Consider the following 27452-nt stretch of genomic DNA (forward strand, 5'->3'; position numbering starts at 1 on the left):
TTAAAAGGCCTGAACCCAAAATGGAAGTTATTCCTTGCGTGTGAAGTATAGCACCATCACCTATTTAGGGCACAGCAGAGTGAGTGTCCAATGTCGCTCTGACCCAACTCTTGATGATGCAGTGTTTGTTCTGGAGGTGAGTTGTGTTACGGTGGATGAGCAAAAACAAAACAAAAAAGCACAGTAAAATATGCATAATTAAAATTGGTTTATATTTAAGAATGACACCATTTAGCATAGTGGTATAACTAGAGTAAAAAAAAAATTCCTATTGCCTTCAATGGTAAGAGTAAAAAAAATACATTGCCTTCAACATGATGACATTTACTCCCAAATGTTTAAATTCTACTATAATAAATTAGTAAACGCTATATCATGATTTTGCATACACTTTTTTTTTTTTTATAAACAACTGTCTTCATTTAGTTTACTCAAATTATTTAGAATTCAACTTTGTAATCTATAGTCCCTTTTAAACATCGGGTTTTCTCAGTATCTATTCAAAGTGCTTTTTTGAAGATGACCACTTCTGCTCTGTGTTCCTCATATATGGGATGTTATTTTTTTAAAGTGCACCTGTGCCCAGACTATGGACATTAAACTATTTATATATGCTTAACATGATGTAATGGGTCTATAAAATAAGCCTTAGCCTCTGTAGCTGATTTTAGTATGAAAGTTATTCTTTATCAAAGATCACAAGGACACAAGAGACCTACTGAAAGTTGACTCTAAACAGCTTATAAACACCTGCTAGTTGTTTATAACCGAGGCCTGGCAGGCTATCAATTCCATTGTAATAGAAAAATAGTTAAGATGTCAGTGAACTTTGAAAGTTTCTCCCTGATACTTATACAAAGGTGATTGAGGGCTTGATTTAAAGTCATTTTTCTGCTTGTTCAGAATATGTAAATTCTTTCATATGGCCTAGTCTGGGCACAGATTCACTTTAAACACTCCACTGTTAACAAACAAGTTGGTCCAGAGATCAGTTGGATGCTTGCAAGTCAGCCAGATAAAACCATTTAGCTTTAATAGTGTTAATTTGACGCATGAGTAAAAAGAGTAGATATTTGATATCTTTATATTTGTGGCTATGTACTCATTATTGCTTGTTCATTTTTTGCAATTTAGATAAATGATATAACATTAAACTCAAGGTGGTTGAGTTGCTGTAGGCAGTCGGAAGCAAGCCAAGCGAACACCTTTCTCTCCAGGGGAACTGGGAGATACTCCCCCAAGGTTCCAAGAAGAGGCTGAAGACTGCTGGAATCTGTACTTTGTGCTGTTGCGCTGTGCTTGTCACAAGGATCTATACTGCTTGACTATGTACATAACATTTCAAACTGCCCAGTGATCTTGAAAACCTTTTAAGCCTTTGTGGACTATACCACTTATGTTAACCCGCCAACTTAGTCATTTGACACATTGTTAGGGCTGCATATAAGTCTTCTGTAGTCTACAAAGTTAATAATAGATGTGTTTAATTGTTATATAGTAGTGTTGCTTACCAAGTATATAGAGTAGGTGTTGCAAAGTCAGTTGTGCAGGTCTTTAATTTGGCGACATCCACAAAGGGTTAAAAGGCCACACTAATAATATGCAATAATTTGGCAGAATGTATACCACAAATACCTACTAAAACTTAGCTTTCCCTAAATGCACAATTAGAAATCAATAAAACACTGAAAGAGTTTTCAGTACTCACCTGTAAATCTTCCTGTTGTCTCTTTTTCAGAACCCAGACTCTAAAATGATGCAAATTAACCTGACTGGCTTTCTAAACGGCAAAAATGCCCGAGAATTCATGGGAGAGCTATGGCCACTACTTCTGAGTGCCCAGGAAAATATTGCTGGCATTCCCACAGCATTCCTTGAACTGAAAAAAGAAGAAATCAAGCAGAGACAGGTGGGGTTTTTTTCTGCATATCTTTATAATGGTTGAAAGGCTTATCTAATGCACTTGTTTTAACCGGTTGCCAACCAGCCACAGTACATATACTGCGACAGAGCAGCACCGCTGCACAAAATCACGTATATATGGGATTTTGCAATCCGGGTAGGGGGCGCGTGTCAATCCCGATTGGCAGCCCACAAATTCTGCAGCACCCGTACTCCCCACCCCCCCCAATCCACTGCCCAACTCGAAATTCAGGTGGAAAAACCAAATTCCACTACTCCCCTTGATTTTTGGAGCTGTTTTTCACGGAAGATCTGTATGCATTGATTGTGGATCAAAGCAATTTACATGCACAACAATTTATTGCTGCCAACCCAAATTCAAACCTTGCCAGACCATTCACATGGTAACCCATTACGGTTTCCGAATTTAAATTTTTTGGGGGGCCTAACCCTCAACATGGGCATTACTAAACAAAAATGAATTGTATTGGTCCACAAACCCGATTCATCTTATGCTCGTGTTCTCTGTTGCCATGGCCAGGCATAGATATGAGAGTATAATGTGTTTTATGCATTTCAACGGCAATACACTTATTCAAGTATGCCACTATTGAGACATTTGTACAATCTTGGAACTGACGCATGTGGCACAGTGCGACCTAATGTGCGCCCACCATTAGAAGTGGGTGGATGCAGGGCGGTATATTCTAATGGTGGGCATACCACACACTTTTTCTGGCAGAGATTTCTCTTTTTTTCGTTCAGTCCACAGGCTGCATTTAAAAAAAAAAAAAAACATAGCATATACACCCAACAAGGACCAGCGATGTACTGGTACATCACAACTTTGAATGGTTATACCTGGATGATGCCTACAGCTGCAGGCATCATCCTGGTATCATGTTTTTCAGCTGGCGATCGGCTTTCATGCAAAAGCAATCCTAGTGGCTAATTAGCTGCAGGATTGCTTTTACAATCAGCGGGAGATGATGCCCCCCCCTCCCTCGCTGCCTTCCACGGTATTCTCGGGCAGTCCCGTATAATCGGGGGAACCTGAAAATGCAGCTGGTTTTTCTGCCAGCTCACCATAGAACTGATTGGAGACCAGAATGGTGCCAATCATCTCTATAGCCTAAGAAATCAGAAGCTACGAGCATTTCATCACTTCAGTTTCACAGGGTACAAACAGTGCCATTTGTAAATTGAGAAAGCATCTGATCACACTGATCTTGGTTTGCTTAGATAATGTAAGGGCAGAGGAGAGATCTAGAGTCTAGATCAGCAATGGGCAAACTACGGCCCGCGGGCCGTATACGGCCCGGCGGACCTTTTAATCCGGCCCGCGGAGCGTGGCAAACATCGGCTGTCAGAATGTGTGTAGGCGGGGCAGCGTGAGGAACGTGAGGGGAGCTAGGCTCCTCTCACAGTCCGCCCTGAAGACCGGAACGGCGCGGGAACACGGCGAGAGGAACGCGCGGAGCAAAGGTAAGTGAATTGACACAGGGGGGACTTGGCTTACTACTTGGGGGGCATTAGTACTGTGGGGAATGAAATACTATATGGGGAATGAATTAATATGGGGAATGAATTACTATAGGGGGGATGAATTACTATATGAGGGATGAATTACTATGGGGGATTAATTACTATGCTTACTATGGGGGAATATTACTATACTTACTATGGATGACACATACACATCATTCATCTACTCTTGGTCCGGCCCCCGGGTCCAATATATGAACCCATTGCGGCCCTCAAGTCAAAAAGTTTGCCCACCCCTGGTCTAGATAGACCGCAGATTTTGCAAAAAAGAATTTATGACAATGCCCATTAAAGTTATAGGGGATATTTGCTTTCCCTGTGATAGCATTAAAAACGATAAAAAAAAAAATGAAAGGGACAGTGTAAAAATAATGAAAAAAAAAAAATCAAAATAACACCCTTGTGCCGGTATATAAACAGCGGTTGCAGCATGCATGTGAGGTATCGCCGTGAAAGTCAGATCAAGGTCAGTAATTCTAGCACTAGACCACCTCCTGTAAATCTAAAATGGTAGCTTGTAAAGGCTGTTAAAACCTTGCCTATGGATATTAAAAATGTATGCAGTTTGTCGCCATTGCATGGAGCATGTGCAGTTTTAAAGCATGTCATGTTTGGTATCTATTTACTCGGCATACCATCTTTTATATTTTACCAAATAATTTGCCTATATATTTTTTTTTTTGCATTAAAAGTAAAAAAAAGTATTTGGTTTTTTTTTAAAAATCGCTGCGCAAATATTATGACACAAAAAATTGCAGCACCCACCATTTTATTCACTAGGGTGTTTGCTTAAAAAAAATATATAATGTTTGGGAGTTTAAATTAATTTCCTAGCAAAAAATACTGATTTGTTTTCATGTGAACAAAAAGTGTCAGATGGTTAGAAGTGAGTGATGTGTGGCATAAACTTCTAATGCTGGGCATAAAATGCCACCACCCCCCAAAATGACCCCTTTTTGGAAAGTAGACACCTCAAACTATTTGCTGAGAGGCATGTTGAATCAATAGAAGAATTTATTTTTTTACCACAAGTTTTTAGAAAATGACAAAAAAAATATTTTTTTACATACAAAATTGTCACTTAAATGATTTATTGCTCACATATGCCATGGGTATATGTGGAATTACTCCCCAAAATACATTCTGCTACTTCTCCCGAGTATGGGGTTACCACAAGTGAGAGATGTTTTGGCAGTCTAGCCAAGTACAGGACCCCAAAATTCAATAAGCACCTTCAGGCTTTTGAAGAGCTTTATTTCCTCATTACACTTCCTAACTACCTATCACAGTTTCAGCGGCCCTGAAATGCCAGGATAGCGCCAAACCCCCCTTCCCAAATGACCTCTTTTTGGAAAGTAGACACCCCAAGGAATTTGATAAGAAGCATGGTGTGTATTTTGCAGATTTCGTTTGTTGCCAGAAGGTTTTGGAAAATGAAGAGAAAAAAAAAACATTTTTCTTTTTTTTTTTTTATATATATTTCAAAACCTTGGGGTGTCTACTTTCCAAAAAGGTGTCATTTGGTGGGGGGGTTTGGTGCTATCCTGGCATTTCAGGGCCTTCGAAACTGATAGGTAGTGAGGAAGTGAAATGAGGAAGTTACGTACCTTCAGGCTTTCAAAGTGGTCATTGGATTTCAGGCTCCTATATGTGCCTAGGCTCCCAAAAAGTCTCACATGTGGTATCCCCATACTCGGTAGAAGTAGCAGAATGTATTTTGGGGTGTAATTCCACATATACCCATGGCTTGTGCGAGAAATAAATAATTTAAATGACAACTTTGTGTAAAAACAAAAAAAAAATGTTTGTCATTTTCCAGAGTCCATGGACTCAATATGCCTCTCAGCAGATATCTTAGGGTGTCTGCTTTCCAAAAAGGGGTGTTTGTACTATCCTGGTATTTTAGCACCTCAAGAAATGTGATGAACAGTCAGAAAGTAAAAGCTGTGTAAATTCCATTATCTAAACCATAGTTTGTAGACGCTATAACTTTCACACAAAGCAATAAATATACACTTATTGGGATTTTTTTTAACCAAAAACATGTAGCAGAATACATTTTGGTCTAAAATTAGGATGAAAGTTTATTTTTTTTGGATATTTTTTATGACAGAAATGAGAAAATAGTTTAAAAAAAAAATTTGTTTATAGCGCCAAAAATAAAATGTGCACAGGTGATCAAATTCCACCGAAAGAAAGCTCTATTTGTGTGGGGAAAAAAGGACATACATTTTATTTGGGTACAGCATTGCATGATCGCGCAATTATCAGTTGAATTAGTGCAGCGCCGAGTAGCAAAAAGAGGCCTGATCATTAAGGGGGGCAAATCCTCTTGAGGGCAAGTGGTTAAGGTGATGTCAGACATGCTATTAAGTATCACATTTCAGTATCGCAGTTTAAAAGCTAAAAGTTGCTTAACAGTGCCTTTTTCAGTGAGTTATGAGAAATTGTGCCGCGCTCCTGCGATTAATATTCAAATATTACCAATGTATTCACCATCAAAATAAAATTAAAATTTAAATGAATGTGACTAAAATTATAAAGCTATAAGTATGTGATAAATCATCAAAAAATAGTCCATAAAAATAAAGAATCATTTATATATATATATATATATATATATATATATATATATATATATATATATACATACATACATACATACATACATACATACATACACACACACACAGTTGTGTTCAAAATAATAGCAGTCAGACATCACTAACCTGATCAGTCACTGTTTTTGGTAGAAATGATATTTCTACATGGCAAATCATTTACTAGCAGGTGTAGTAGAGTAATAGAAATCCAACAGTCATGACATGCATGCTGCTGATTCTGTGTAATTGAATCACTAATTGAAAGGGGCATGTTCAAAATAATAGCAGTGTGGAGTTCTATTAGTGAAGTCATTCATTCTTTGAAAAACAGGTGCCAATTATTGCCCTTATTTAAGGAAGGAAGGCAGCAAATGTTGTACATGCTGGTTACAGTGCATTTCTCTCTGAAATTCTGAGGAAAATGGGTCATTCCAGACATTGTTCAGAAGAACAGCGTACCTTGATTAAAAAGTTGATTGGAGAGGGGAAAACATAAAGAAGTGCAGAAAATGATAGGCTGCTCAGCTAATATGATCGCAAATGCTTTAAAATGGCAACCAAAACCTGAAAGACATGGAAGAAAGCGAAAAATTACTATTCGAATGGATAGAAAAATAGCCAAAATGGCAAGGACTCAGCCAACAATCAGCTCCAGGAAGATCAAAGAACGTCTAAAGTTACCTGTGAGTACTGTTACAATTAGGAGACGCCTATGTGAAGCCAAGCTATCTGCAAGAAGCCCCCGCAAAGTCCCACTGTTGAAAAAAAACGTGCTGAAGAGGTTACCATTTGCCAAAGAGCACATTGACTGGCCTAAAGAGAAATGGTGCAACATTTTGTGGACTGATGAAAGTAAGATTGTTCTTTTTGGGTCTAGTGGCCGGAGACAGTTTGTCAGACGACCCCCAAACACTGAATTCAAGCCACAGTACACTGTGAAGACAGTGAAGCATGGTTGCGCAAGCATCATGATATGGGGATGTTTCTCATACTATGGTGTTGGGCCTATTTATCGCATACCAGGGATCGTGGATCAGTTTGAATACATCAGAATACTTGAAGAGGTCATGCTGCCTTATGCTGAAGAGGAAATGCCCTTGAAATGGGTGTTCCAACAAGACAACGACCCCAAACACACCAGTAAACGTGCAACATCTTGGTTCCAGACCAACAAGATTGATGTTATGGAGTAGCCAGCCCAATCCCCGGATCTTAATCCAATAGAACACTTGTGGGGTGACATCAAAAATGCAGTTTCTGAGGCAAAACCAAAAAATAGAGAAGAACTGTGGAATGTAGTCCAATCATCCTGGGCTGGAATACCTGTTCACAGGTGCCAGAAGTTGGTTGACTCCATGCAACACAGATGTACAGCAGTTCTCAGAAACAGTGCTTATACAACGAAATATTCATTAAGTGATTCAAAGGAAAGCAAAATCTTCAAACATTTTTCAGTTTATATAGTGAATGTTTGAGTTTGTAAAGAAGAATACAAACACTGCTATTTTTTTGAACAGTCTAATATTCACTTTTCTTCAATTTTTTTTAGAGGAACAACACAAATTTGATTTATTTTTCTTCATGTTTTGATTTGGAATAGAATGTGTAGTGTTCCCAATGCATTTGTGTGTATGGAAATAAAAATTATTAGGATTTTGAGCTTTATTCACTTTTTTCAACACACTTCTATTATTTTGAACACAACTGTGTATATATGTATGTATGTATGTGTGTGTGTATATATATATATATATATATATATATATATATATATATATATATATATATATATTTTAAGAAAACCACATTAAATAAGTCAATAAATATATGTATAAAGTGTCCACTTTGTGTTTGTTCTGAAAATCCAACATCAATAAATGGATTGGATGCAATTTTTCTATGCATTCACCTTAATTTTAGCCTAACTGATATAAGGCTAAAACAGCTTTTTGTCCTACAAGGACAGATGAAGAATTTTCCTGCGCCAGAAATCCTTCCCAGATTGTGGATGGATCGTTGTAATATTATTATTATTCCATCTGGGGTCTCTCCAGTAAGCTGATCCCTGTGTTAGATATGGATGGATGGATTTCTCCTCCAGGGGTCTACTCCTTCCTTATGTCTCCTCTCTCCTGTACTCCACATTAATAGTATTGTCACAGCCGATACTTCTGCAGCTGACCGATCTGATCCACTCCTGATCCCTGCTCACACACCACAACGGCTCTGCACCTCCGCTATGATAGCAGAGGTGCAGAGCCGTTGTGGTGTATGAGCAGGGATCAGGAGTAGATCAGATTGGTCAGATATTCTCTGTTGCTACATGTTGACGTAACAATGATTATTTTTAAATGTGACACTTCTAATTAAATCTAACATTGCTTTTAGGCCTAGTTCACATAGATATCCAGGGGGCAATATAAACAAGTGGTTGAACTGTGGTTTTATTGCCTTTCAACCACCCACCTAAAGAATTACATGCAGATATTCATTACTGTACACATGCCGCAGAAATGATGCCTTACTTCAGGGCTGCAGCAAAAAGTAAACCCAGTGTACCAGTACTGCCACTAAACATGGCCTATCGTAATAGAAAAATAGTTAAGATGTCGGTGAACTTTGAAAGTTTCTCCCCAATACTTGTACAAAGGTGATTAAGGGCTTGATTTAAAGTCCTTTTTCTGCTTGTTCAGAATATGTAAATTCTTTAGAGGCATCAATAGCAAGGCTCTTACTTTCCATTCATCATACATCCGCATCAGAGGTTGATCATCAGCTCTGAGGAAAGGGATTCGTCCCCGAAACGCGTCAGCCATTTGACCGCACTGACAGTGAGAACACCTTGCCTGCCATTGTGGCCATTGTCATTTTTCTATGCTTTTTAGATACATGCTTCATCTGTGAGTATGTTTTTATTATTCTTTCACTCCTACAATAAACCTTGGATAATGCACTAGGTGTGCGCCACCTGTTTTCTCTCTAAATTCTTTAGTATGGCCTAGTCTGGGCACAGATTCATGTTGAACACTCCACTGTTAACAAACAAGTTGGTCCAGAGGAAGTCAGCCAGATAAAGTATACCAATGAACAGGATCATTAAGCATATATGGACATGACCATATTTTGGTAGATTTTCAGGGCATATGGGTATGTGGCCCACCTAAAGAAGAACAGGCAGATGCTCATTGCTGTACACTTGCCACAGAAATGATGCCTTTATGTCAAGGCTGCAGAAAAAAGTACCAGTACCACCACTAAACATGACCTATTGTAATAAGAAAATAGCTGAGATTTCAGTGAACTTTGAAGGTTTCTTCCGAATACTTATACAAAGGTGATTTAGGGCAAATTTTTCATATTATTGGTGATTAAAGGTGTAGATTTTTCATATTTATGACTACGTGAGATTGGTTTGCAAAATCTTCAGTATAGACCCCATATTTGCAAGCCCCAATGTTCTTGTGATTGTAGCTAAACTGTTGTAGTAAAATGTAAGAAGTTCTCTCTAGCAGGTCGTAAGTGTGTGCAAAATTTGATTGAGAGATAGTTGGAAGCAAATGTAAACTGCATGAATGGGACAAATGTCTACACAGAGCTGTTGACACTCAGCTTTACTGTCTCAGCCTGTGCCTGATCCCTTCCTAGACATACAAGTAAGGTAATTTATCATTAGAGCTGATGACAAGTGTAGCTAGATTGCCTGTCAGTCTGTGCACAAACTCTTCTGAGGCATGAAAGTGATCCTGTATTCTTTATTGTGGATGTTAATAGCTACATTGGGAGAGCTAGAACTACCCAGCGCGAGAGTGTGTTTAGAAAAGTGCAGGAAATCTTGGAGATTGGGCATCATTCTGACGGGTAAGCTGTAGCATTGGCCACACTGGATACATTTGTTTCACTTATTCAGACTAACGGGCAATTAAAAAAAAGTCAGCAGCTGCAAATACTGTAGCTGTGGTTGCTGTCAGAGACTTACGAAAAGAGGTTTCACAACGAAGAAAAATCTGTATTTTCAGCAGCAAATATTTAAGTCAAAACTTTTCTTTTAGATTGAACAAGAGAAGCTTGCATCTCTAAAGAAGCAAGATGATGACAAAGACAGAAGAGACAAAGATGATAGAGACAAAAGGGATCGATCTAGAACTCCAAGAAGGTAGGAGTATATTTTTGTTTTTTGGTCCTAAATACCCAGTGTGTGATATTTCATATTCTGATACAAAAAATTTAAAAAGTGACAAAACTCTTGCACAAATCTAGCAGTGACCTCTTTCTATGCTTAATTTGTGTATGTGCTTAAGATTTTTGAATTTAATCTTTGACAGGTGAAGTGCTAGTTCATATTTATGTTTTGGCTGTATTTGCCCTTTTTTTTTTTAGGCGCAAATCTCGGTCATCCTCACCACGGAGAAGGTCTCCAAGGAGAGAGAGGAAAAGAAGCCACTCTCATTCACCAAGACACAAAACTAAAAGTCCAAGTCCTTCTCCAGTTTTTGAGAAAAGGGAGGCAGAAATTCAAGAACCTGAGCCCTCTCTGAAAGTGAAGGAACCGTCTGTACAAGAGGCAACATCGTCAAGGTAATTTAATAAACTTCAACTATCTTTGCTAGATGTATTGCTGCTGTTAAAGTAGAGCTACCTTTTTTTTTTTTTTTTTTTTTATTTCCCGTTGCTGAGATTTCCCTTCACTGTGGTAGGATGCCTCAAATGTCTATGTACAAAGACTTGTACACCAAAACAACTGTGTGCAACAAGCAATGGTAACCCCCAAAGCTAATAAATCTGTAAGGATAATGTAGCAAAATGGCACAAAATGAAGATGTATCCAAATAAAAGTAGCCAAGAGTCATTATTTAGTAAACAAATGGGCAGAGCAGAATCCAGCGTCCTCAATAGGCTGGGAGATCTTCAACTGCAATGCATGAACAGACAAAGTGCACAGCTAGGTGCAATATGAAAGTGCTTTTATTATGTAAAAAGATAATACTTGGCCACTCGGAGCATCAAATAGGAGAACAGGCACCGCTCAGCAACACAGTGCATTAGTGTGTAGATTAATGTGGCCTCAGCCAGCGCAGCTCCAGCCACACCCCTTGATATGTTTCACCCCGCCCACCAGGGCTTGGTCACCTCTGACAACCTGTCTCCTGTGTTTCAGGGGAGAAACAATGCGGAGGCTGTTCTTTACAGTATTAATCACTGTAATTTTGGCTATTCACATGATTCGGTTCTCCCAGTTTTTGTTTGTTAGAACAAGACCCAGATCTGTCGGTAACCGTTATGTTGCAGGAGCACATATGTGCAGCACCCAGAAATAAAGCCCACTTTCTGGATGCCATGGACGTAAAGGAGTTGACATACAATGCAGGAGGAGGTTTTCTAATTTTTTTTACCCTTTGTTAGAATGCTGTTCAAATCTAGTTTACAGCTGATAATGAAGAGCTGCAGCACAGTACAGATAGGGTTAATTATGGTAACCATTACTCCACAGCCCCCTTCTAAACGTTACAAAACATGGAGAACATCTTGCATTAATTGCTGGAGGGTATTCTTGTGATTCTGATCACACACAATTCCCCCATCCCCCGCCCAACAAAAAATATTTGTGCCTTTTTTTGGACAGGTACCTGCTCTTGGTTAAGAGATCGTGGTCTTTAAAGGAGCAGAAGTTTCCGATCAACATTCTGGAATTTTTGGTGATTTGTCTGGCTCCCATACACCGATCTGTCTACCTTCGGTATTCCTCTGTCAGGGTACCACTGGACAATGCCATGGTTGTGGCATACATCAACCATCAAGTTACAAGAAGTTGCTCCACTTAGAAAAAAGATCTGGTCGTCGACCCTCCTCTTCCGTGCACATTCCTGAAACGGAAAATTGGGATACTAGATGTGGATCTTGCCGTCCAGATTAAGCAACAAACTGGACAGGTTTGTGTCCTGGACAAAGGATTCTCAGACATTTGCGGTGGATACCCTGGTGACTTCGTGGGATCAATTCTTCCTGACCTTTGCCTTTCCTCCACTGTAGCTTATTCTTTGCCTTTGCACAGGATAAAGGTAGAGGGCATGCTTGTGATTTTGAGCACACCTGCTTGGCCAAGAAGAACATGGTTATGCATACATTGTAATTCTCCGGCCAGATGATCTGTGGGCTCTTCCCGATTGGCCAGACTTGCTTTCACAGTGTGTGATCTTCCATTCTGCTTTAACCTCCCTGGCGGTATGATCATGTCAGGAATTTTGTGCTGAAAGCGGTACCATTTTTTTGCATGGAAATATGTAGTTTTTAATTGTAGGCTGTAATTTTTAGGAATAACTCACTGAAATCTGTCCGAACAAGAGTCTATTAAACATTCCGGATATGATAAAACTTGAAACACAAAATCATAAATTATAATTTAATTAATAATCATAAAAAATAATAATATAATAATAATCAATTTAATTCAATAATATAATCAAACCAAAAACACTGAAATTTGAAATACAGAGGCAAATTCGCACATCACTGAGCAAAGTCGCAAAATCGTTTTCAGTGTCTGATGACGAATTTCCCCACAAATCATTATCACTCAATTCTGCAAGTGGTTCTGATTTACTATCGCTGTTCTAAAACCGCTTTTGATGTAAAGGGACGCTTTTTGGCCGCCATGGACTTTTCTAAGTTTCCAGGCAGAAAGAACAGTCAAAATGCAGGCAGGGCGCCGGACAAAGCAGTAGGGACAAAATGTATGTGAAATGCAGTGAAAAAGCAATGACAGCAAAAATGTCATTTTTTAAAAATTTCAAATTTCCTGCCGGTTCCGCCGCCCGAACGTTCCGACGTCACGGGGACTGGAACACGGAAGTCAGATGCCGGCATCCGCCGGAGGAGATGGACGGGGACGCTGCAGGGGACACATCGTGGGAGCGAAGGACAAGGTAAGTGCTGCAGGGACCCCCAGAGAACGCTGCATGGTAAGCCCGAGTGTAGCTCGGGGTTACCGTTCTTGGTATAGAAATTCTACCCCGAGCTACACTCGGGAAAACCGCCAAGGAGGTTAAAGTTGCTTGCTTTGATGGCATGGCTTTTGAAGCTCAAGTCTTGAGGGATAGGGGTGTTTCTGACTCCGTAATTTCTTCCCTCTTCAAAGCAAGAAAGTAAATCTCCAGGAAGGTATAATCACTATACATTGAAAGCTTATTTAGTCTGGTGTCGAAGTTTGTATGTTTAACCCCCAATGGTATGCCACAGGGTGCATATTGGGCAGAGATCAGCCTTGGCTGTTCAGGTTCAGAGACCTATCGTGTCACGTTCCTTTGTATAGGGTGACGCATGGATTTCTCTGCCTGTGTCCCCCCCTTTGTCTCAGTGTAACCTTAATTTGTTCTCGTCTGTTTTCCAGACATTGAACCTCTCCAAGAACTTTCCTTGTCGCTCCCAACACACAAGGTTGTCTTTTTGGTTGCTATTACTTTGGCTTGCAGAGTCTCCTGCACAAAAAATATTTCCTGGGCCTCAGTCTACAGGTTCATTTCTAATTCCGTTTGTTTTTTTTTAGGACCCTCACAAGACTCAGGCTGCTTCTCTAGCTACTATTTCTAGTTAATTTGTCATCTTGTGGCAACAAGGGAAAGGTTCCTTCTTTCCTGGTCAAGGCCCATTCCTCCTGGAGTGTTAATGCTTGCTGAATGATTTAGCATCAAGGGTCTGTTCACATGTGTAAGGCTAACACCTGGTCTTGTCTTCACACATTTGCTGTGTTCTCTCTAGATGTTCACGCCACTGCAAAAGCCAGTTTTTGCAAGGTCTTGCAGGTGGCCTTGTATTGAGATTTTCCCCTACTTTCCCTTCACTGCTTTGGAACTTCCTGAATATTCATGAATAGAAAGTACATTGTGTCCTGATGAACCATTCAGAAATTAGGTTTTTGTTTAACCTGTAAAATCATTTTCTTGGAATATATCAAAAGACACAGGATCCTCTCCTTTTGTGTTCCTCATTGCTTGCTACTAAACTGAGGTTTAGCTAAGGGGTTATGCATGGGTGGTGAATTCTGCCTTTTTTTTTTTCTCTTGTGTCAATTCACCTGAAGGTGGCAGCATAACCCAAGTAGTTGTGAATATGAAGTACCCGATGTACTGCACGAAATAGGTTTGACAGGTAAACCAAAAGTCAAATTTTTTTTTTTTTTTCTAATTTCATTGGGGGACTAAATTTTGACTTTTTTCCACTAGCATCTTCTTTAGCCCTTAATTTTTTACATTGTGCTTCAACAGACCTATTACTTTAGCCAGAATAAAAATCTGCAGAATTTAGTAGTGAAAATAGAAGAAATTACTTATGACTTTTTTTATAGGCCTTGGTAACGTGTTGCCAAGTGCACTAATTTATTGTAATTTTTATTTGTTAATTTATTGCATTTCCAGAACGGTGCCTATGCAAGTCTTGAGATAATAATAATTACAATCTGCTTTTCTCTCTTCAGTGACATAGTGAAAGCTTCCAAACCAGATCTTGTGGCAGATACAAAGGAAACCTCACCTGAGCCAAACTCACGAAAGCTAAAAGAGAAAGAGAGACATCGTCACAGGTCACGTTCACGCTCCAAATCAAAATCTAAGTCTCATTCGCCTTCCCACTCTAGAACACGAAGGCGTCATCGATCAAGATCTAGGTAATTACCAAGGCATTACATTTTCATTATTTTTATATGCATTTTACAAATTTTCATTTTCTTTATATGGAATACACAAGTGTATTTAACATCACATAATATGTTGTAACTTTTTTTTTATTGAAAGATTGCGGTTATAAACACTTTGTGATTTTTCAGGTCTTATAGCCCGAGGAGAAGACCCAGCCCTCGGCGTAGACCTTCACCAAGGAGGAGGAGTCCTCCTCGCCGCATGCCGCCACCACCTAGGCACAAGAGGAGTAGGAGTCCAGTCAGGCGGTAAGTACTAAAGTTACGATTTGAAAACAGTCTATAATAAACACAATTTGTTAGACTGTATAGCTATTTTAGAAATCTGTTTTTAGAATTCTGTATTTCTCGAATGTCCATGGAAAGACAGCCTCACCATTTCATGGATTTGATGCTGCCACCTTCAGGAGCAACATGCTAGGTGCAACGTAAAACTAAAGCACACCTAAGGGGTGCTGCAATACAGAATTCAGTTATTGTGTAGAGTTTGGATGGGAGCTCTCCAGCTTCTAGGTTTTTTATTTAGTTGTATTGTTTTCAATTTTTGGAGGGTTTTTTTTTTTTTTTTCGTTTTTCCTTAGGGTTTGCTCCAATCACTGAAGATGTCTTTTTCTTCAGTCAGCTGTGCTGCTGGATGATAGGCCAGGTATCATAGATCCCAGCATCACCAATGAGCGCATCCCCTCCCCTATATCGAGGATCGGCAGGGGGCTCATCCCCTTGGCAGTGGTGTTAAACAGTTGGACTGGGTTCTTCTTTCCCAGGCTGACCCTCAGGTCCGTGAATATGCCTTTCATGTGGGGAAGGGGCTGTTTGGTTACATTATAGTATTCCCTGGCTCCTATGATTTCCTCCTGGAGATCTTTTCCCTTTTGGTGGGATCTTCCTCATTTTTCAGCAAAAAGGACCTGTTGGCAAAAATGCTGAGTGTTCTGGGAAATGCTGAAAACGGAGGACTCCCAGCCCCCCGACTATGGACTTCCAAGCCTCTTTTGGGATGTACAGACAAAAGAGACTGGACCAAGGTTTTTTCATACAATACCTTATTTGATGATCTCATCTACAAACCATGGATGTGCCTGGCCAAGCCGTTCTCCCTATCCTTGCAGTTTTCTGTCTGCTGTTTGTTAAAATTTGGGATACCCCTCCTGTGGTATACCCCCCTATTTCCTGCCTAAACAAGGATACCATTATACTATATGAGCAGTACCCCTCAGATAAAATGTTGGAGAGCATGACACATTCAGTGTATGCAGCTTGCAGGCCTTGATCTGTCTGACCATGGCTTCAAGTATGGTTTTCCAGGCCCTGAGTGAGTGGGCAAGCTCCTTCACCAAAGGTTGATTACTGAGCAAGTCTCCCCTGCTTATGTTGAACTAGTGTACCAGCTAGCACAAGTGCTCCAATACCTGTGCAGCGCAGTCTTTGACTCATTCAAATGGTTTTTCATATGACCTCCTCCATAGTGGTCTTATGGCATGTCCTATGGCTTAAGTGCTTATCGCCGACCAGACTTCCAAGAAGGGGGTTATGGAAATTCTCTTTTGTGTGGGACCGTCTGTTCTGAGTGTCCCTGGGTGATATCAAGAATATATATCAAGGGGGGCAAGAGCACCTTCATCACTTAGCGTCAGAAGCGATTCTCATTGCAAGGCGGGACTGTCCTTTTGCAGCCCACAAACATCTTTTTCCTTGTCATAGTTCCTCTTCCAAGGATAAGGCTTCCAAACCTTCCACCTCCTCCTGCCTTCAAACATTCTTGGCAATCTTAGAACCCCAAGCCATCTGAGAAGGCCACTTCCACATGAAGCCCCCACCACAACACCTCAAGGTGGGGGGGGGGGGGGCGCGTTTTGTTCGCAGATCACTGGCTTCCTCGCATTGCAGACAGATGGGTCTTGTAGGTTGTCTCTTCTGACTACAGATAGAGTTTCAGTCATTGCTGCTGAATCATTACTCTCTCCACAGTGTCTGGCAGACCTGCGTTTTGGATTAGGGTGTCATAGCCCCAGATCAGTCCTCTGAGCGGTTCAAGGGGTTCTTTTCTAATCTTTTAAATGTTCTGAAGAAAGACTGGTTTGTCTTGATTCTGGACCTAAAGCCCCTGAATTCCTTTCTGGGTTGCACAGGTTTTGCATGGAGTCGGTACGCTCAGTCATAGCCTCCTTACACCAAGAGGACCTTCTGGCCTCTATCAACATTGACGCCTTTCTTCATGTCCCCACCTGTTGCTAACATTAGAGGTTCCTTCGGTTTGCAGGGACTTGCATTATCAGTTTGTAGCTCTCCTTATTCTGGTTTCGACTCCACGAGTCTTTACCAAAGTCCTGGCCCTCCTGCAATTGTGGGGAATTTCGATCATGGGATATCAAAACAATCTACTCCTGCGAGTCCAGGCGGCTTCAAAGTTGGAGCGTAAACTAGTTATTATGATCAGGACCCTGGAGGATCATGGGTGGGTGAGTTCTGATTCCTTCCCCACACCTGGAATACCTGGGAATCTTGCTGCACATATCTGTGACCAGTGTTTTTCTCAGGAGAAACTCCAGAAGCTGTCTTTGTTTGCCGCCTCCTTTCTCTGCGGATGGCCCCCATTCGGTTATGCATGAGGATTCTGGGTGGCCTCCTTCAAGGCAGTTCCGTATGCCTCTGTACTGAGAGATCTTGCCAAGTGGAGGAGAGTTTACGGGTTTCTTGATCTTCCCATCCGCTCTCAGTGGATTCACTCCCCACTTTTTTTGTCTGGAAAAACCTTCCTCTCCCTCAGTTGGAGGGACATTAACACGGATGCTGCACTAATTGTAGCTTCCATCAATCACTTCTGCCTTTGGTTTGCACTTTTCTTCAGGGGGTCACTTGCGTGCCTCTGCTGCCTAGGCCTCCCTCTACCGCCTTGGGAGCTGAATCTTGTTTTTTCAGATTCTCAAAACATCCCTTTGAGAATATCCAAGATATTCCCATTTCATCACTGTCGCAAAAGACTGGTGGCAATCACATCTGTTCATCGATTGTCCAAGCTTGCAGCGCTTTTTTGTAAGCAACCTTTTTTGGTGTTGCACAAGGACAAGGCAGTCCTTTGTCCTCTGCTGACCTTCCTTCCTAAGGTGGTGTTGGCCTTTTACCTTAGATAAGTGCTATGAGAATGTATGTCCTCTCTACATACTCATCGCCACACCAGTTATATGATGACTACTGGTGAAGGTGAAAAAAAAATGATGGTGAAAATTTTTTTTCATTTATTTTCCAAAAAAAGACAACTTGAAAAAAACTGACCATGCCCCTTACTAGATACCGCAGGCTGTCTCCCTTCCAAAAATGGGTAATTTGGGGGATATCTTTACTGTCCTGACATTTTTGGGGCCTCAGGAAATTAGATCAGTTGTCGTACAGCAGGATTTGATTTTTTTTTTTCAGATCTATACCATAGTTTGTGGACTCTATAACTTTCCTATAGACTAAATAATATACACTAATTTTGGGTTATTTTCACCAAAGAAATGTAGCTGTGTACATTTTGGCTAAATTTTTTAACAATTATTTATTTGCAAAGTTTTTATAACCGAAAAGAAGAAAGTTTAATTTTCAAAATGTTTGGGTGTTTTTTGTTTTTTTTAAATGTAATAAAAAATAAAACCTAGTAATGATTATAGATCACCAAAAGAAAGCTTTAGTTGTGTGAACAAAATGCTAAAAATTTAGTTTGGGTAGTGTTGCATGACCGCTCAATTGTCATTCAAACTGAGAGCGCAGAAAGCTGGAAATTTGGTCTGAGCAGGAAGGGGGCAAAAGTACCTGGTATTGAAATGGTTAAAGTAGTAGTAAAACTTTTTTTTTTTAATAACTTTTATCTACAGGTAAGCTTATAATGATTACCTGTAGGTGAAATATCTCCTAAACGTGACGCATTTAGGTGATATTTGCTCGCTCTTAGAGCTGGCACATGGCACTGAAGGAACGGTATACTCATAACATTCCTTCAGGGTACTGTGCCGTGGCCTGGGGCTCCCGCTCGCATGCGTGGGAACAATGTCATCATGGCCCGGCAAGCCAGACAGCCAGAGCTCGCGAACCCGGAAGGAAGACCAGGTGAAGATGGAAGCCTCTAAAGTGGTGACAGCGTGCCGCAGGAGGTCTTCGTTATAAGGCAAGTCTTTCATAATGTGCTAGCACATTATGACATTACATTGCAGGGACTTTGTTTTCTGTGGTTTACTACTGCTTTAAGGAAAAAGGAACATCTGTATATAGTCTGTCTATAGGATTAATTTTTGTGCACTTCGTAGATAGCATTAGCTTTATATTTTATGTTTGTGCATGCCTGTGTTAGAGAAGTAACTTTAAAAAAAAATGTATCACACAGAAGGCGACGCTCTTCAGCATCAGTGTCTGGAAGCAGCAGCTCCTCCTCCTCATCGCGATCGCCACCTCCTCCAAAGAAACCACCTAAGAGAATGTCCTCTAGCCCACCACGCAAGCCTCGCCGTTCCTCCCCATCTGCAAGTCCTCCAAGAAGGCGCTATAGGCAATCTCCTCCACCAAGTCCACCTCCAAAAAGGCATTCTCCTTCCCCACAGTCCTCTCGCCCCAGAAAGTCTCGAGGATCTGTTTCTCCTTCTCGTGCACAAAGTAGGTTTTATCTTCCCTATTTTCTGTTCTTGTATGGCCTTGATGTCTTGGTTTTGCAGGAACAACTGATCAGTACATTTACACCCTTTTCCAAATTATTATGCAAACTCTCTTTTAAGTGTCACAAAGATTAAATATTTTGTTTTTTAGTTTAAATCATGGATGGCATTGTGTGTCAGGGCTCTTTTGATCACTGAAAACAATCTCGGACGCCTGTGATAATTAGATTGGCAGGTGAGCCCAATTTAAGGAAAAACTACTAAAGGAGGGTGTTCCACATTATTAAGCAGAGCACTATTTTCAGGCAATATGGGAAAGAAAAAGGATCTCTCTGCTGCCGAAAAGAGTAAAATAGTTCAATGCCTTGGACGAGGTATGAAAACATTAGATATGTCACGAAAACTCAAGCGTGATCATCGCACTATTAAGAGATTTGTGGCCGATTCAGAGCACAGACAGGTTTGTGCAGATAAAGGCACATTGAGGAAGATTTCTGCCAGATCCATGCATCGGATCAAGAGAGCAGCTGCTAAAATACCATTACATAGCCGCAAACAGATATTTGAAGCTGCTGGTGCCTCTGGAGTCCCACGGACATCAAGGTGTAGAGTCCTTCAGAGTCTTGTAACTGTGCATAAACCTATTCGGCCACCACTAACCAATGCCCACAAGCAGGAATGGCTGCATTGGGCAGAAAAATACATGAAGACTAATTTTCAAACAGTCCTGTTCACTGATGAGTGCCGTGCAACCCTGGATGGTCCAGATGGATGGAGTAGTGGATGGTTGGTGGACGGCCACCCTGTTCCAACAAGGCTGCGACGTCAGCAAGGCGGTGGTAGAGTCATGTTTTGGGCCGGAATCATGGGAACAGAGCTGGACCGGCCCCTTTAGTGTCCCCGAAGGTGTAAAGATGACCTCTGCAAAGTATGTGGAGTTTATGACTGACCACTTTCTTCCCTGGTACAGAAGGAAGAACTATGCTTTCCGTAATTAAATCATCTTCGTGCATGACAATGCACCATCTCATTCTGCAAAGAATACCTCTGCATCAATGGCTGCTATGGGGATAAAAGAGAAAGTCATGGTGTGGCCTCCATCCTCCCCTGACCTCAATCCTATTGAGAACCTTTGGAGCATCCTCAAGCAAAAGTTCTGTGAGGGTGGGAGGCAGTTTACATCCAAACAGCAGTTCTGGGAGGCTATTCTGACATCTTGCAAACAAATTCAAGCAGAAACTGCAAAAACTCACAAGTTCAATGGATGCAAGACTTGTGAAGCTGCTATCAAATCAGGGGTCCTATGTTACAATGTAACATGACCTGTTAAAATGTTTAAAAAGTTAAAATGCTGGTAAAAGTTTGATTGAAATAGCTTTTGATTTCAGTAAATATGCTGCAAACACAACAAATGACAATTTTCAGTTCTTTACAACCTATAAAGTGTTTTGAAACTTACTGTGTGTAATAATTTGAAACAGTGCATTGTAAGTTTATGTTTAAAAAAAATACTGTTATCATTAGGAGGTTTGTTCAATAAAATTTGAATTGTACTCTTAATAATTGATAACATGAGAATTATGCTGACTGTTATTTACATCAATTATTTAGGTAAATGAGAAAAATATTTGCATAATAATTTGGAGCAGGGTGTATATCTATGCATGTTTGATTCCAGTCCATTGAAAGTACAAGTCTGATGCAGAATTTAATGAGAGCAAAAATGTATATCTATTTTTATGCTGTTGTCTTTATGCTTTTACTGTATATTACTTTGTTTTGAGTTTTTCCGACACCCATAAATCTATTTTCAAAGGACTTTACATAATGGCTGAAGCTAGCTACAGCTTTTTGGGGAGTTACAGCAACAGTTTTTTTGGTGTTGAGACTGTATCCCATGTCATTATGACTTTACTCATAGTTTTTTCTTGTCATGTTTAATTTAAATATCCTTTTCTACTATCTAGTACCAAAACACAAAATTCCGGAAAAGCGAAAGACCCCATCACCACCTCCAAAACCTCGCAAAAGAGACACATCTGATTCAGGTGAGGTGATCACTCAATATCAAACAGTAATATTTTTCAATGATAGATAATACTCAATGAATATTGATACAGCCTTTCTCAACTGGGGTGCTGTATGTTCCTCAGGGGTGCTGCAGCTTCCTTGCTGAGAACGGTTGACATTGAGCTTCCATTGCTCCGCTGAACTCTACATCAGCACATCGAGTGCAGAGCAGTGGAATGCGGAGCGCTTTTCCTTAGTCCTGATCTGCTTTGTCTTCTTTACAGTGCAGTACCTTGCAGTGTGGGTGTAGGTACAGTACTGCAGTTTTGTTTTTTAAAAGGCTTATATGTACATGGGTTACACAAAAAAAATAAAAACACTACATAATTTGCAGGTGTGAAAGTGACATCATGTTTTGAAAGCAGAAGTAATGTAACAGTTGATCAGTGTGAGCAAATTGTTGCTGCCTGCAGTGATTGTGCCTCTGTGACTGAAGTTGCCAAATTATTTGCCGTATCGCGATGTACAGTATCAAAGGTTATGACGGCATATACAGTTTCCTGGAAAGTGTCTTCACAGGACTGAGATTGAGCTTTGCAGTCACTTTTGTAACAGTTTTCTTATTACCTGTCACAATACTGCACAGTGTCCTTTTTTTGTCTCTTTTGGTCAGTTGACCATGTCGACTGCACTTATCAGATGTTTTCCTGGAAACTGTATGTGCCATCATAACCTTTTGATACTGTACCTTGCAAATTCTGTACACAGAAAATTGACAACTTCAGTCACAGAGGCACCTGCTAAGCGGGCACCATCAATTTGCCCTCCTTTGAAGCTTGGTAAGCTCTGACAATACTCCGTAGTACTAGCAGCGCACGCAGTGAATGACAAAAGTGAGGTTTCCCACCTGTTAGCCAGGTGTCTTATTACACAGTGGAAGCAAAAGAATGTTTCATCACTTCCGCTTTCAACGTGAAGCGTCGTCACTTTCACAGCTGCAAATCATGTAGTTTTCCATATTTTTGTCTAACCTCTGTATGTGAGTTTAAGTGTGTGTATATGTAAGTTTGTGTGTGAGTGTTTACATTTATACGCACGTGTGTATGTAGATAGCTCGAAAGAGCAGGGCCTTCGAACCCCTCGTGTATTCTGTTACTGTATTGTCTCATGTACTGTCCCCCACTATAATGTACAGCGCTGAACAAACCTTTTGGCGCTATATAAATACTGTTTTATAATAATAATGTAACTTTTACATCTAGATTGCGTGAATTGCTTTTAAGAGGTATTTGACAGGAGGTGAGGAGTCAATATGTTGCCTCCTCACTGCCCATTTTATCCCTTTTTTAAATGCAGCACCACCTTGCTGTAACTGCGAGCAATGCATGCAGATGCAGGGTGGCTGCAGTCCGATCGCATTCGGTGGGAGGTACTGCGTGCTCAACTTGACAGAGTACAATTCCTGCCACTGCATGTGTATGATCCCAGCTGTTGCCTCTGCAGCTAAAGGGGAGCAGTTTGGGATGGTAAAAACATGGGTCAACTTCATGATCTTACCGCCCCCCAACCTCACGTATGAACAAGCCCTTACTTAATTCACATCTGTGCAGCTGCCTGTAGGGCAGCAAGCCCGTTTATTTCAGGGGCTGCCTTACCCACAGAAACATGGCAAAAGAAGTTTGGACCTGGTGCTGCTGCACCATGCGAATTGGCATGTGTGAAAATGCTATATTTGCTGATGTGTAGGGCTGCAATTAATAGCACCCCACACGTCTGCTAAAGAGCAGTGCATTTGTGTGTTGAGTGTGCAGTTTTGTGAACGTTACCGACATGCAATAATGTGAACTTAGCCTTAGACTGGGAAGCCTTCAAGACTGAAGATACTTTTAAAAGGCTCCATAACTGAAAAAAGGTTGAGAAACACTTAAATATATAGTATATGTTCCTTCCTAATAGCCTAATTCTGAACTGCTAAAGAATGTTCAAGTTGAGAATTTATTTTTGTAGATGATGAAAAAGGAGGCAAAATGGGAGCTTCTGATTCAGTACAGCAGCGTCGTCAGTACAGAAGACAGAATCAACAGTCGTCCTCTGGTATGAATTACATTTTGTTTTTATAGTACAAATAATTTCCTCTTCTGTAATCAGTGCTTGAAATGTCACTGTTTTCATTGATGCAGGTAAGTACATATGCATACCCATTAAACACCCTTTATCAAAACTCCTAGTCATCAACTTTGACAGTTACTTTAACCACTTCAAGTCTGGACACTTTCACCCCCTTCCTGTCCAGGCCAATTTTCAACTTTCAGCACTATCACAATTTGAATGACAATTGCGCGGTCCTGCAACACTGTACCCATATTTTTTTTTTTTACCATTTTTTTTGAGACAGATAAAACTTTATTTTGGTGGTATTTATTCACCACTGGGATTTTTATTTTTTTTGCTATGTAAATGAAAAAGTCCAAAAATTTTGAAATAAAATTTTGCAAATAGTATTTCATCATAAATCTTGGCCAAACTTTATTCCGTTATCTTTTTAGTAAAAAAAAATAACCCAAATTAGGTTATAATCAAAAATTATAATTTTTAAACATTTTCTTTACTTTTTTTTTTTACATACTGTCACCCTAGCACAGTGGTGGGCAACCTTTTTTTTTCAACTGAGCCAAATCTCGCCAAAACCACGATTGAAATTTATTTTGAGAGCCACATTTTTAAAACTGAAAATACATCCCCCATATAGTAATTCATCCCCCATATAGTAATTCATCCCCCATAGTAATTCATCCCCCATATAGTAATTCATCCCCCCTATAGTAATTCATCCCCCATATTGTGTCAATTCACTTACCTTTGCTCCGCGCGTTCCTCTCGCCGTGTTCCCGCGCCGTTCCGGTCTTCAGGGCGGACTGTGAGAGGAGAGGAGTTCGTCACGCTGCCCCGCCTACATCCTGACAGCCAATGTTTGCCACGCTCCGTGGGACGGATTAAAAGGTCCGCCGGGGCCGTATACGGCCCGCGGGCCGTAGTTTGCCCATTGCTGGGCTAGCTGCAGAGTCCTGACTTTTGGGGCGGCCGCCCGAGAGGAGGGAGGGGAGCGGGCACCCGGCACACAGAAGAGCCGCATTAAAATGTGTAAAGAGCCGCATGTGACTCTCGAGCCGCGGCTTGCCGACCACTGCCCTAGCAGAACAGTGTCACAATGGTGACAACTGTACTACTTGTGGGGGGTGATGAAGATTTTTATTTATTTTATTTTTTTTACACTGATTGCTTTTACACCCATAAAGGCTGTAAAAGCAATCATTTCTCCTTCTCTCTAGCTGCATTCTTGCAGCCATTGAGAAATACTGTGTGAGCTGTGATTGGTCACAGCTTGTCACATGGTACAAGGCTGTTGTGAATAGCCTTATACCATGTGACCTTTGTGATCATTCACAGATTTTACACGTAAGCAATGATGTCACAAGTGACATCTTGCTTACTACTCTGCATGTGATCACTGATTGGCCAATGAGTGATCACATGATCGGGACCTCGCACAGAGGTCCCATCCAACGATCAGTGTTCCACACAGCGGGCACCGGATCGCGGTGCTGCAGGCTCCCTGGGAGCGCACACAGCTAGAAAATGCGGGTGTCGTTTATGACGGCAACCCGCCCCTGGAGTGCCGCCGTCCTGCCGTTTATAAACAGCAGGCAGATGGCAAGTGGTTAAAGAAATCCCCCCCCCACCATTAAAGAAAATGGCAGTCTGTGAATCAGTGTGTCTAAACAAGCACACTTACATATGTCCATGCTGCCTCTCCTTGCCCTTCAGCCTTCTTAAGGCTGCTTCTAGCTTCCATGTTTAAAATGTCATACCCAGCCTTTCAATATTGTATTGCACATGAGCAAGTTGGAGCACATGACATGTGCCTGCAAAAATACGATTGTCTGTTAAGAAAAAAAATCCACCTGGTGAGATTGGCGTTATTCTTATGAAACCTTGAAGCTGGTAAGGTGAATTGAATTCCTGTAATGATCCCTAGAAAAGTGGAAAACTTAGGTTTTATTTGTCCAGGGAATATATATATATATATATATATATATATATATATATATATATATAGTGATTAAAATCTGATTTCTGTAATTTTATAGACTCTGGATCATCCTCCTCTTCAGAGGATGAAAGGCCAAAGCGCATTGCAGTGAAGAATGGAGAGGTTGGCAGAAGGCGCAGGCATTCAACATCAAGAAGCCCTTCACCTTCAAAGAAGAGACCTCGGGATCCATCTCCACGGTACTACTACTACACATGCACACACACATCTGCACATCATTTTTATTTTTTCATATTTACAAGTATACATTTTTAGGATACAATGAGCTTGAAACTGTTTATTTCCCTTTTGCTGTCAGGATGCAGACTGTGAAAAGGTGGCAGTCACCTCTTCTTAAAAGGTTGGTTTAGACATGGCTATTGTCCTCTTGCTGATGATGTAGGTAGTTTAGTGATTGAGTAGACTGCTCTGCTAGTGGCGTTTTATATAACGTACTACTATCATTGGTTTACTATTTGTATTACTTTATCTTGTTTAACTTTGCATTTAATATATCCCTAATCATAGCTTTCAGCAAGTGTAATAGCCAGTGTGCCCATTTGAATGGACGGTCCATTTTCACTAGCTATGTTTGTTCTTTACCCCTCTTAACCTCCATTCTCATTCAAGCCTTGGTTGTTATGGTGACCTTAAGTTGTTTTGTTGCCTCCTCCATTTTATTTTTATTGTTGCTGTCCCTATCACGTCTCAATTTAAATTGGACTTTCTTTGCGGATAATTAATCCTGTATTCTGTTATGTCTCTGGGACAGAAAGTGAAGTGAAATGTCCCTCATAGGGTACAGACAGCAAGGGGAAAAAACTGAAAAGGATTTTAACTATTTTCTGCTCCACCCTAAACCAAAAAAAAATACATACACTACGAAAGTTTATATTTACATTTTTATAAAATAGCACTGCTGCATGTTTTGTAAACAGAAAAATTTTTATGTTCTCATTCTACAGCAGAAGAAGGAGGAGTCCGACTCCACCTCCTGCCAGAAGAAGGCGCAGTCCTTCTCCTGCTCCACCTCCCAGGCGGCGACGCTCTCCTTCTCTTCAAAGGCGCAGGTAAATGGCTTAAAAGGGAAATCAAAATCGATGAAGTAATTGTTAGATTTTTTAGTTTAACTCCTCTTTATGCCACATTTCATGGAGTGTAAAAATGGCAGTTACATTTTTTTTTTTATTGTTTTATAGATCTCCATCACCTCACAGGCATTCTTCTTCTCAAAGACGGTACTCACCACCCATTCAAAGGAGGTACTCCCCCTCTCCTCCCCCAAAAAGAAGAACTTCTTCACCACTGCCCCAGCCACCTCCAAAGCGCCGAGTATCACAGTCTCCTCCTCCTCCTCCATCAAAGCGCAGAGTATCACATTCACCTCCACAGAAACATAAAGGATCACCTGGAGGAAAGAGGCATTCTCCATCGCTACCCTCTAAACACCGTAAGGGAACTTCTCCTAGCCGGGCAGGGCGAGAAACTCGGTCCCCACCACAGGCTAAACGTTCCTCACCTTCTCCACGTCCACGAGCAGCTCGAAGTTCTGAGAGTCCTCCGACACACAGGAGAGGAGGGTCTTCATCTCCTCCAAGAAGGCAGCAGTCCCCTTCACCAAGCAGCAGGCCTATTAGACGAGTATCAAGGACTCCAGAACTGAAGAAACCTAAAAAGTAATTTTTTTTGATCATTCTTTTTACTGTATAATAATCTGCTATAGAAATATTCAGTCTGAACTATATATTATTTGCTTTTCATCTTAGGGAATCTCCCAGTCCACAGCTTGCAAGAGGTTCATCATCACGATCTGTTTCTGGGTCCCCTGAGCCAGCTCCCAATAAACAAATAGTCCCTCCATCCCGGTCTAGATCTCGTTCTCAATCTGGCAACTGGTCCCCAGCTCCGGCACCTGCTAAGAAAACCAAGAGCGCCACACCCAGCCCATCTCCAGCTCAGGTATTTATGCTACACTGCTGGAAAAAAAAAAC

General features: G+C 40.8%; 1 protein-coding gene across 8 annotated transcripts in view; it reads left to right on the forward strand.

Annotated features, from left to right (window-relative positions):
• The window catches only part of SRRM1 (serine and arginine repetitive matrix 1), a 43950-nt gene that overhangs the window by 13879 nt on the left and 2619 nt on the right, over positions 1–27452 (forward strand). For 2 of the 8 annotated variants that reach the window (XM_089665134.1, XM_089665138.1), the window contains exons 4-16: positions 1739–1909; positions 10100–10203; positions 10428–10625; positions 14518–14706; positions 14866–14985; positions 19097–19362; positions 21329–21409; positions 23379–23465; positions 25520–25661; positions 25781–25822; positions 26427–26531; positions 26661–27137; positions 27228–27420. In XM_089665134.1, coding sequence (XP_089521260.1) covers positions 1739–1909; positions 10100–10203; positions 10428–10625; positions 14518–14706; positions 14866–14985; positions 19097–19362; positions 21329–21409; positions 23379–23465; positions 25520–25661; positions 25781–25822; positions 26427–26531; positions 26661–27137; positions 27228–27420 — 2175 coding nt within the window. Of the gene's footprint in view, positions 1–7; positions 1910–10099; positions 10204–10427; positions 10626–14517; positions 14707–14865; positions 14986–19096; positions 19363–21328; positions 21410–23378; positions 23466–25519; positions 25662–25780; positions 25823–26426; positions 26532–26660; positions 27138–27227; positions 27421–27452 lie in introns of all 8 variants that reach the window. The other 6 variants (XM_089665141.1, XM_089665140.1, XM_089665142.1 and 3 more) reach the window with 6 other exon arrangements.

The sequence above is a fragment of the Staurois parvus genome, unplaced genomic scaffold (genome assembly GCF_062004578.1).
Source record: "Staurois parvus isolate SC_StPar_1 unplaced genomic scaffold, SC_StPar_1.0 ptg002140l, whole genome shotgun sequence".
NCBI lineage: Eukaryota > Metazoa > Chordata > Amphibia > Anura > Ranidae > Staurois > Staurois parvus.